This window comes from Otolemur garnettii, unplaced genomic scaffold (genome assembly GCF_000181295.1).
Source record: "Otolemur garnettii isolate 467f Iridium unplaced genomic scaffold, OtoGar3 scaffold00006, whole genome shotgun sequence".
NCBI lineage: Eukaryota > Metazoa > Chordata > Mammalia > Primates > Galagidae > Otolemur > Otolemur garnettii.
In genome coordinates, this window is record NW_003852401.1 from 41,408,687 (window position 1) to 41,420,836 (window position 12,150).

General features: G+C 38.9%; 1 protein-coding gene and 1 pseudogene across 2 annotated transcripts in view; one reads left to right on the forward strand and one right to left on the reverse strand.

Moving 5' to 3' along the window:
• Window positions 1–12,150, reverse strand: part of UBQLN1 (ubiquilin 1) — a 58,739-nt gene that overhangs the window by 24,023 nt on the left and 22,566 nt on the right. For both annotated transcript variants that reach the window (XM_003782976.3, XM_003782977.2), the window contains exons 2-3: window positions 4,664–4,815; window positions 712–827 (exon numbers count right to left, since the gene is read on the reverse strand). In XM_003782976.3, the coding sequence (XP_003783024.1) occupies window positions 712–827; window positions 4,664–4,815 (268 nt within the window). The remainder of the gene's footprint in view (window positions 1–711; window positions 828–4,663; window positions 4,816–12,150) is intronic.
• LOC105888192 lies at window positions 11,171–11,982 on the forward strand (annotated as a pseudogene).

Sequence of the window (12,150 nt, forward strand, 5' to 3'; positions counted from 1 at the left end):
AGTCCTTCCATATATGCTCAGGACAGTTAGAAAATAAATAATAGGCTCAGCGCCTGTGGCTCAAGCAGCTAAGGCACCAGCCACATACACCTAAGGTGGCAGGTTCGAATTCAGCCTGGGCCCGCCAAACAACAATGATGGCTGCAACTGGGGGGCGGGGGGGAATAGCCAGGTGTTGTGGCAGGTGCCTGTGGTCCCAGCTACTTGGGAGGCGGAGGCAGGAGACTCGCTTGAGCCCAGGAGTTGGAGGCTACTGTGAGCTGTGATGCCACAGCACTCTACCCAGGGGGACAGCTTGAGGCTCTGTCTCAAAAAAAAAAAGAAAAGAAATAATACAGTCCAATCCATTTACTTCCAAATGAGAAAATTATTACCAGGAGGCTATCCTATGATGAACGATTACCTAATCTTCCTCAGATTCAATTATATGGTAGTTACATTAGATATACATACACTATCTTTCACTATTAAAGTAATATGTTAATTATTGACCACTTATTAAATGTGAATCTAAGCTAACCCAGAACACACCTATATCCCCAAGCACTTTCTTAAAACCTAAAATTATAGAAGTTAACTATAAAACTTTTTTTTTAATTTGTGTTATTAAAGCAATGTAGTATGTTAATTCTGCCATTTTATCAAAAACTCCCAGGGAAGGAGAAGTTGGGGGTTTTTTTCATCCCTGTAAAAATAACTGAAGAAACTTACCTAAACCAAAAGGGTTGCCAGTAGTAGAACCAGATGTGGAGTTACTACTAGGAGTTGATGATGTGGTAACACTGCTTCCAGTGGTATTTGTTTGCTGAGCTGAATGATCCTGAGGCCTACAGAAAATAATGAAATCACAGTATAAGCAGTGGGGTTAATTTCTAAAGGAACTTTTTAAATAATTCAACTCAAATTAAGCATTAGGAATAAAAAACATAAACATCCGTAATAAAATCTTATAAAATCTAAAATATATTTGTAACTGCCCCACCTCTTTAAATATAACATACATAAATATTTCATTATGTTCTTTCATAATGGTTATTTAAGAGAAGGATATACGTCACAGTGACAAGTTACACTCACAAAGTTGGACTATAACAACTTTTTATCTACCCCCTCAAGTCCTTAAGGTTTAGGGGCCATCAGAGACTAGTTTTATGCAGACCCTTGAAATTCTTAAAAATAATAAAGCAAAATAAAAAGTGATATTTCATTAAAAGGCTGAGAAATCAAGCCAAATAATAACTGAGCATTACTTAGTATTATCTTTAAATAGAGAAATACAGTTTATCAGAAAACCTTTTCTTCTGATTACCAGGTTAAGAGTTCTGATATCGGCTCCGCGCCTATAGCTCAGCCGGCTAAGGCGCCAACCACGTACACCTAAGGTGGCGGGTTCGAATCCCCAGCCCGGACCCGCCAAACAACAATGACGGCTGCAACCAAAAAATAGCCGGGCGTTGTGGCGGGCGCCTGTGGTCCCAGCTACTTGGGAGGCTGAGGCAGGAGACTCGCTTGAGCCCAGGAGTTGGAGGTTGCTGTGAGCTGTGATGCCACGGCACTCTGCCCAGGGGGACAGCTTGAGGCTCTGTCTCAAAAAAAAAAAAAAGAGTTCTGATATCATTCACTATTTCTTCCATTACATATTTTTTCATTTTAACTCTTTGAAATTAGATCTATCCTACAACTGCTGACAGCCGTACATCAACTGTAATGTCTGCACACATGTGCTCTTAGCACATGACTAAGTATATTATTGTACCCTACAAGTTGAGTTTAATTACCACATTAAAGTATCTTCAGAAAAAAGACACCATTAACTGGCACTGAAAGAAGTTACCACATGTACAAAAAAGGCACAAAAACAAGAGAGATAAATGTTACAATCAGTAAAACAAATATTTGCTTTTGAGGAACACTAGCATAAAAGCTTACATTCTAGAATGAATGTCAATGGCTTGCAAGAAAATTCTTGAGAAAATACCCTACTACTTTTTTAAAGAAATGTAACATCACCAACACTCTGGACATAATAGAGTTTAGTACTGTATGGAAAAATATAAACACTGACAGCTAAGTCAAAAGGTGATTCAAAAAATTCAGACTCAATGTAAATAAATTTTAGGAAGGAAGAAATATCAACAATTTGTTTCATTTATATTTCTTTGTAGGTATCCAAAACTGACATGGTAAAATTCTATATCCAAATAAGTTTAAAGGAGTTCTTTCTCTAAGTAGAAAATAAAAATTTTAAGTGACAAGAAAAAAAGTTCAATTAGCAGTGTTCTTCCTTAGTGATACACAAAATAAAAGTTTCTCTTAAAAATTGATAGTGCCCTGGATTAAAGATTTAAACTTAAGACAAACAAACTATAAAAATACTAGAAGAAAGTATAGGGAAAACACTTGAAGAAATCAGCCTAGGCAAAAATTTTATGAGGAGGAGCACCCCCCCTTACCCCCCTGGCAATTGAAGCAACATCAAAAATAAACTACTGGGACCTCATCAAACTAAAAGACTTCTGCATAGCCAAGAACACAGTAAGTAAAGCAAGCAGACAGCCCTCAGAATGGAAGAAGATATTTGCTGGTTATGTCTCCGACAAAAGTTTAATAACCAGAATCCACAGAGAACTCAAACGTATTAGCAAGAAGAGAATGAGTGATCCCATCTCAGAGCGGGCAAGGGATTTGAAAAGAAACTTCTCTGAAGAAGATAAGCGCATGGCCTACGGATATATGAAAAAATGCTATCATCCTTAACTATCAGAAAAATGCAAATTAAAACTACTTTGAGATATCATCTAACACTAGTAAGATTAGCCCATATCACAAAATCCCAAAGTCACTGATTCTGGCATGGTTGTGGAGAAAAGGGAACACTTCTACACTATTGGCGGGATTGCAAATACGTTCCTTTTGGAAAGACATCTGGAGAACACTTAGAGAACTAAAAATAGACCTGCCATTTGATCCTGTAATTCTTTTACTAGGTATATACCCAGAAGATGAAAAAGCACACTACAACAAAGATATTTGTACCAGAATGCTTATTGCAGCCCAATTCATAATTGCCAGGTCATCAAAGAAGCCCAAGTGCCCATAAACCCACAAATGGATCAATAAACTGTGGTATATGTACACCATGGAATACTATGCAGCCCTAAAGGAGGATAGAGACTTTTCCTCCTTCATGTTTACATGAATGAAGCTGGAAATTATTCTTCTTAGCAAAGTATCTCAAGAATGGAAGAAAAAGTATCCAATGTCCTCAGCCCTACTATGAAACTAATTTATAGCTTTCATAGGAAAGCTATAACCCAATTATAGCCCAAGAATACGGGAGAAGGGAAGAGGGAGGGGAAGGGAGGGAGAAAGATGGGTAGAGGGAGAATGATTGGTGGTATCCCGTTTATGGTTCATCTTTTAAGGGTACATGTGAATCTTTCTAAATGAAGAATAAAAATGTCTTTTTTTTTGGCCGGGGCTGGGTTTGAACCTGCCACCTCCCGCATATGGGGCTGGCACCCTACTCCTCTGAGCCACAGGCGCCGCCCAGAATATAAATGTCTTAATACAACAACTAAGAAAATGACACGAAGGCTATGTTAACCAGTTTGATGAAAATATTTCAAATTGTATATAAAAATAGCACACTGGGCTTGGTGCCTGTAGCTCAAGTGGCTAAGGTGCCAGCCACATACACCAGAGCTGGCAGGTTCGAATCCAGCCTGGGCCTGCCAAACAACAATGACAACTACAACCAAAAAATAGTCAGGCATTGTAGCAGGTGCCTGTAGTCCCAGGTACTTGGGAGGTTGCGGCAAGATAATCACTTAAGCCCAGGAGTTGGAGGTTGCTGTGAGCTGTGATACCACATCATTCTACCCAGGGCAACAGCTTGAGGCTCTGTCTCAAAAGAAAAAAAAAAATAGCACACTGTACCCCATGACAGTATCAATGTACACAGCTATGATCTAATTAAAAAAAAACTGATAGTACCTTAGGTCCAAAGTAATATGGTTATTTATTTTTGGTTTGCTTAAGAGATAAGTAACCTGAGATCTTTGCCTAAAACTTCCCCTAAAACAAAAATAGCTAAAAACATTAATTTGCTTATTCTTTTTTTTTTTTTTTTAAAGAGACAAGAGGCTCACTTTGTCGCCCTTGGTAGAGTGCCGTGGCTTCACAGCTCACAGCAACCTCCAAGTCCTGGGCTCAGGCGATTCTCTTGCTCAGCCTCCTCAGTAGCTGGAACTATAGGCGCCCATCACAACGCCCGGCTGTTTTTCCTGCTGCAATTCAGCTGCGGCCAGGTTTGAACCCACTACCCTCAGTATATGGAGCAAGTGCCCTACTTAATTTTTGGCTTATTCTAATTCAAATAATTTAGACATATTAAATTTTCTGAAATAGTAAATGCTCATATGACAAACACTAACATGAAATCACATTTTAAAAAAAGATTATTACTAAGAACAAAAAAGAAAGGAGTTTTAATGCATTTACATATTAATGAGGGGGGAACAGGGAAAGCCATTTAAAGCCAACACTAGTTATTTTTCCAAGACAAATATATCTGCTTCACAAACAATTCTTTAAAAATTTTCAGAAACCAAATATAAGTATTTATTCACAGTTTAAAGCTCTATGTCTTTTAAAACCATACCTGTTTTGTGTTTTGATGACAAGGTGAACTGTAAGTCCGTCATGAATTCCATGCTGACTCAAAGTATCTTGATCTTTTAAAATTTTCCCAGCAAATATCAACACAAGTTGGTCAGTATGTGATTTGAAACGTTTCGAGATTTCTTCTTTGAACTAAATAATAAAAAAAAAGATACAAGTACTTTCATAGCATCATAGTCTTAGTTTCCAGAAGTACATCAAAGAGGTCCCAACTACAGATAATACAATTCAAATAAATAAAGATTCATCTTTTTTATGTTATTTTGATCTTAGTGAGAAATGATTACCGCTTCATCTCTAACACAAAGGTCTTATTATAGATGCACATATCCCATCTTTAATCCTCTGGCAGAGGCCTAACAAGTCATTGCCTTGAAATATCCTTATTCTTTTACGTCAAATGAGACCAAATTTAGTTCAAGCCACAATCAGGTCTTACCAAGTTTACAGTAGTCTTATTCCTCAGTCTATCTTCTTCAACACTGTCCTTTCTTTCTAGTTGAATATAGTGTGCACAGCCAACCTCATATTCTTGGCCTACAAGGTGAATAATTCTAATCCAATTATCTAAAATCCTAAAGTTTCTGCATGCCCATGACACTCAAAAGAAAAACTCATTGGAGCATTTCAGATTTTCAGATGTTTTTCTCTTTAGTAGCTACACATGGTTCTGTGAGGATTAAATAAGAATGTATGTGATTAAATAAGAATGTATATAAAATGCAAACATCAGACAGACAGATGGGAGAATAGATGGTAGTCCATAAATGGTAACAACTACTTTGCCAGCTCTCTTAGTCCTCATTAACTTTGTGAGGTTTGTAATCCTCTTTCAGAAACAGAAAAAAGAGTTGAAGATGTTCTCCCTCTCCACACAATGGCATAGCTAATGACCTGCTGAGTTAAGATTCAAACCAGATCTGACTTCAAAGACAAAACTATTCAGATTACCTAAAGGGAATCTATTTTTCCTAAGGTCACATGTGGCCTTTGAACTGAATTTAAATTTTACAGAACAAATCTTTTCACTTTTATTAATATATTTTTGATCATCTTTTATTTATATATATATTTGGCGGGGGTAGAGACAGAATCTCACTTTGTTGCCCTTGGTAGAGTGCCATGGCATCACACAGCTTACAGCAACCTCCAACTCCTGGGCCCAAGCAGTTCTCTCGCCTCAGCCTCCCAAGTAGGTGGGACTACAGGGGCCCGCCACAATGCCTGGCTATTTTTTGGTTGTAGTTCAGCCGGGACTGGGTTTGAACCCACCACCCTCAGTTTATGGGGTTGATGCTCTACTCACTGACCCACAGGCACCACCCTTTTATATTTTTAAAACGAATGTATTTAAAATACCAAAGAATGAAGTTAAATGAAATAATCATCCCAAATTGACTACCACAATTAAAATCAGTAAGCCACAAGAGCTAAATTGACAGCTGCTACACTCCTGACTTAGTCCTAACTTCTCCCAACTTCATGAAATACTTCAAACAGAAAATAGAAATTATTCAATCACTTTGGATGAGATATTAGGGACTACTGACTTGGCACAGGTTTTATACTTCATTAGGGCCATAACAAGACATTTTCTTTGCTACAATTACTCGCTTTGGACACTCTTGTTAACAGAACACAGGCAATAGCTATCTTTAATACTTTCAAGATAAATAACATGAAGTTGGACTGAATTTGGTGAATTTAGGCTGTACACCTTCCATAAGAGGAAAACATGAAGAGTTTATTGCACAGATAAAAAAAGAATTAAGAGATCCAGGTACTCTATAATTTCTTTTCACTGTAACCTGCATCAGCAAAATCTCGTACTACAGCTCTTGCTTTACATGACACTTGGCAGTAAGTTCTCAGTATTGTTAACTATGTTTGTGCAAATTCAATATGCCATAGCCAGTTTCATAACATGCTAAAGCTGAATGAAGAGGTATTCAGTGTGGATTTGCCATATCATTCCAAAGTACACCAGCTATCACATGGGCAGTATTAAGTGTTGGTCAAAATCTCACCTCTGCAAGAACAGATAGTTAAATTTTATAAAGAACAGGATCAGCAATGTGAATTAATGAAAGAAGTTTTATCTGGGAATGCAGCATTTCTGTGTGGTATCATACCAAATCAAAATGACCTGAATATTTCTTTGAAAGGTAAAACTAAGTCTATATCTATATATATGTGGCCAAAAATCCAACCATTTTTTTAAAAGCTAATTTTTTTTTTTTTTTTTTTGGAGACAGAGCTTCAAGCTGTCACCCTGGGTAGAGTGCCATGGCTTCACTGCTCACAGCAACCTCCAACTCCTGGGCTCAAGCAAGTCTCCTGCCTCCACCTCCCAAGTAGCTGGGACCACAGGCGCCTACCACAACGCCCGGCTATTTTTTTTGGTTGCAGCCATTATTGTTGTTTGGCGGGTCCGGGCTGGATTCGAACCCGCCACCTTAGGTGTATGTGGCTGGCATCTTAGCCGCTTGAGCCACAGGCGCCGAGCCTTAAAAGCTATTTTTGATAAACATTTTCCTCAGTTACCAAAGGTCACTGATGAGCAGAATTATATATGTGAAACATCTGAAGAATATGCAGTTGTTACAGGCCCATTAATTGGAGAATACAATGAAAGGTTTATTGACTTTGAGAATCATGACATCACCAGCAAATTAGCATCTCAGCCTCATCTAGGTGACATCACCAAGGCACCTAAAGAACTACAGATAGCACTGACTGAGCTCTCTGTAGATGACTTTTTTTATTGTTGGGCATTATTGAGGATACAAGAAACCAGGTTACACTGATTACATTTGTGAGGTAACGTCCCTCTTACAATTTTGTCTTGCCCCCAAAAGGTGTCATACACCGAGACCTCCCCTTCCTTCTCTCTTCCTTTCTCCCACCCACCTCCATCCTTCCCTCTATTTCTTTCCCCCACACCCCTCCTTCCTTCTCTCTCTCTGCTCTCCTCTTCCCCAACCCTCCACCGTGTACTATGTCATTAATTGTCCTCATACCAAAATTGAGTACATAGGATTTATGCTTCTCCATTCTTATGATGTTTTACTAAGAATAATGTGTTCTACTTCCATCCAGGTTATCTGTAGATGACATACTGAACTCATTGTTTAATGCCAAGAAAGATCCGATTGAAATATGGATAAATGCAGAATACCCGCACTTCAGCAGCAACATGCCAAAAAATACTTTCTTGTTTTTCAATGACTTATTCCTACGAATCTACATTCTTCCTACCTAACCAAAATCAAGATGCCCTTAAGGTCACCAATGACTGATACCCATCTAGAGGATCAACTGAAATTGGGGACCTCCACGCTGCAACCAAAATTCAAATACTTTCCAACAAAAAGCAGATACAGTAAAGTCATTACAAGGATAATTTTAAAATTAAGTTTTTATTTTTTGAAATTATCAAGGACAGAGTAAGATTTTTACAAGTTAATGTACACTTTTAAGTATATCTAATCGAAGTTTCTTGAATGCACGCTTATTAGATTATAGCTCAATTAATGCAGCCTTCCAATATGAAAAGGTTCTCCACCCCGACCTATAAAACCAAAGGGTTAACCTAGATTTGTGTTTCTTAACCGTAAATTCAAAAATCCTTTTCAGAACTTTGATATCCCTTTATGTTACTCTGAAATAAATAATTTAATTACCTAACATACAGTATGGCATTTTGTCACATTTTAGGATTTGAAGATAACACACTAGATCAGTGGTTCCCAACCTGTGGGTCACAACCCACGGGAACTGTATTAAAGGGTCACAGCATTAGGAAGGTTGAGAACCCTTGCACTGGATTAAAAACATGTACTAACTCTTAACATTCTTTCAAATCCGCACTAAGACAATACGGTTTTTTTAGTGAGGCACTGGATCATGTAATTTGTCCATTTAAAGGATACGGTTCAATGGTTTTTGGTATAATCATAACCATAGCCACAGTCAAATGCAGAACACTTTCTCTACCTGAAATAGAAACCAGTACCCTGTAACTATCACCTATTTATGCGCCCATTATTTCCAGCCATTTGAAACCAGTAATTTACTTTTCTCTCTCATGTTATTGATCTAGGGAGCTCTAGGGCAGGTCCAATAGATTTGCCTATTGATTTAAAAGGAATTATAAATGATCTTTGTGACTTGGCATGTTTTCAAGGTCCATTTATGCCATAGCCTATTTCAATATGTCATTCTTTTCTACGGCCAAATAGCATTCCATTGTATAGGGTTATCACATTGTGTTTATTCACACATGGAGGACAGACATTTGGGTTGTTTCAATCTTTTGTCAAATACAGGTAGTATAATAATAACTCTATGTTTTACCATCTGAAGACTCACTAGTCTTATGCTAAGTGGCTGTATCATTTTATATTCCTCACAGCTGTCTGTACTGGTTCTACTTTCTTCATATCACAAACACTTATTATCTGACTTTTATTACAGCCATCCTAGTGGGTGTGAAGTGGTTTTGATTTTCATTTCCCTGATAGCTGGTGATGTTGAGCACCTTTTCATGTGCTTACAGATTACCTGTATGCCTTCTTTGGGGAAATGTCTACTCAGATCATTTGCCCACTTTTCAATTACATTATTTCTTTCTTTTTTTTTTGGAGACAGGAGCCTCAAGCTGTCCCCCTGGGTAGAGTACCATGGCATTTCAGCTCACAGCAACCTCCAACTCCTGGGCTCAAGTCTCCTGCCTCAGCCTCCAAAGTAGCTGGGACCACAGGGGCCCACCACAGCGCCCAGCTATTTTTTGGTTGCAGCCATCATTGTTGTTTGGTGGGCCCAGGCTGGATTCGAACCCGCCACCTTCGGTGTACGTGGCTGGCACCTTAGCCACTTGAGCCACAGGCACCGAGCCATTATTTGTATTTTTATTACTGAGTTGTAAAAATCCAAAACTCTCTTGTCAGACATTAAGTTGCAAAAAGAATTTTTTTCTGAGTGTCTGAGGCAGAAACTCAAGATGATAGAATAAATGGGAAAGTGTCAAGTAAAATAAAATACTGAAGCCTGAAATCAGATGAACACATGATCAATGAGTTTAACAGACACTAGAGAACTAAATCCTAAGCTATTCAATTTACTCTTCGGAATTTTTTCAGACACAATATTGGAACCACCAGAGCCTGAGGATAAGAAGGAAGGTGGTGAGGGCCACTTAAGGAATAAAATAACCAGGATTATCTGAAAGCCTAGGAAGTAAACATCCCCACACTACACACTCAGCAGGTAACAGTCCCTCCCCAAACTCCCCCACAAAAAAAGACTAGAGAATTTTTTTCCTTGGAAAAGGGTCTCTGGACTAAAGGACACATCAAGTGCACTGAAAGGAGCATAATACTAAAAACAGAAGATTAAGTAAACACAGATATATTAGATACTGAGTACTCCACAACACCTTTCCCCTAGCAAACAGAATGCTGGATCTTCACCATCCAGGGAGAAAAATTATTATACACTGTGTCTCCAGGTAGAATCTAACTAGCCTAAAAGAACTCAAAAATATGGATGTAAGAGTTTTCCCCAGTCACCCTACACTTCACCCTGGAGCAGTGGTTCTCAACAGGGGCAAAAGAAGGCATTTAGCAATGTCTAGAACAGTGATTTTCAACCTTCTTTACCTCACAGCACACTTGAATCTATAAACTTCCAAAGCACATTGAAGTTACACAGATCAAAAAACGAATAAAAAAAAAAAGGATATACTTAACTATGTGTTGAACTTCTTTCAAAAATAATTAATGATCTTTAAAAATTTTCACAGTACATAGGTTGAAAAATCACTGTCTACAGACATTTCTTTTTTTTTTTTTAAATGAGATAGAGTCCCTGTTGCCTGTGGCATCACAGCTCACAGCATCCTCAAACTCTCAAGCTCAAGCAATTCTCTTGCCTCAGCCTCCCGAGTAGCCGGGAGTACAGGTGCCCACCACAATGCCCGGGTATTTTTTTGTTTTAGAAGGCCTGGGCTGGGCTCGAACCCACCAGCTCTGGTGTATGTGGCCGGCACCCTACCCACTGAGCTATGGGCACTGCCGACAGACATTTCTAGTTGTCTCAACAAGGGTTTACCACTGGTATGTAGTGGGTAGAGAGAAGGGATGCTGCTGAATTACCTACAATGTAAAGGACTGCCTCAACAACAAAGAATTACCTAACTCTAAATTTTCAACATTGCCAACATTAACTCATTTGGGGAGCTCTGGGGCAGAAACAGTTAGAAATGCAAATTCTCAGTCCCAGGTCTTCTCCTGGAGGACTGGACAGGTCAGCCTGAGAGTGTGAGTTTCAATTTGGATAAGAAACCGCTTGTTTAGGCCACGTATAAGACCATTGGCATGTTAGTCGGAATGGTTCCAATAGCTGATCTTGCAAAACTCTTTCCGATTCAGAGAATTTCCTTTGTAAAAACATCAAGTGAGGTGTCACAGTTTTCCATTTAGATTAACAGCTTCAAATTCTTACATTGGAAAATTCAGAGAAGACAAAAGTGGTTCTCCTTGCTTGTGGTTCCTTTAATCCTATCACCAACATGCACCTCAGGTTTTTTGAGCTGGCCAAAGACTACAAGAATGGAACAGACACCATCAAGAGAAACTGGAGGCCAGTAACTGTGACCACTCACAGAACTCACCTGTGCTAGAGAGGCGTGGACGGAAGAGGAAGTGGACTGAACCAAGACAAGATTCTAATCAAAAGAAATTCTCAGATCCAAAACCAAAAGATTTGCCGAAGGTAAAGTTGCTGTGTGTGGCAGATTTACTGGAGTTCTTTGGTGTTCCCAATTTGTGGAAGAGTAAGGATATAACCCAGATCGTTGCAGACTACAGACTCATATGTATTACTCAGGCTGATAGTGAGACTCAGAAATTTATCTATGAATCTGACATGCTGTGGAAGCACAGGAGCAACATTCACCTGGTGAACAAGTGGATCACTAATGACATCTCGTCCACGAAGATCAGGAGAGCTGTCAGGAGGGGCCAGTGTACCCATTACTTGGTGCCAGAGCTTGTCCAAGAATACACTGAAAAGCATAATTTGTATATCTCTGAGAGTGATGACAGAGATGTGGCGGTCATCCTAGCTCCTCTGCAGAGAAATACTGTAAAAGCCAAGGCATAGAAGCTCAACAGTGGGTATTTTGGACTTCCCCTTTTTAGGGATTTGAACAATCTTGGTATTAGCAATTGGGAAAAAGAACTGTGATCCTATTTCATAAACTAAAGCTTAAAAGTTTGGTAAAAATCAGCAGTAAATTTAAATCAGTGTATTTTTTTTTCTTTTTGAGACAGAGTGTTATACTATGTCACCCTTGGTAGAGTGCTGTGCTGTCATAGCTCACAGCAACCTCCAACTCTTGGGCTTAAGCAATTCTCTTGCCTCAGCCTCCCAAGTAGCTGGGACTATAGGTGCCCACCACAACAC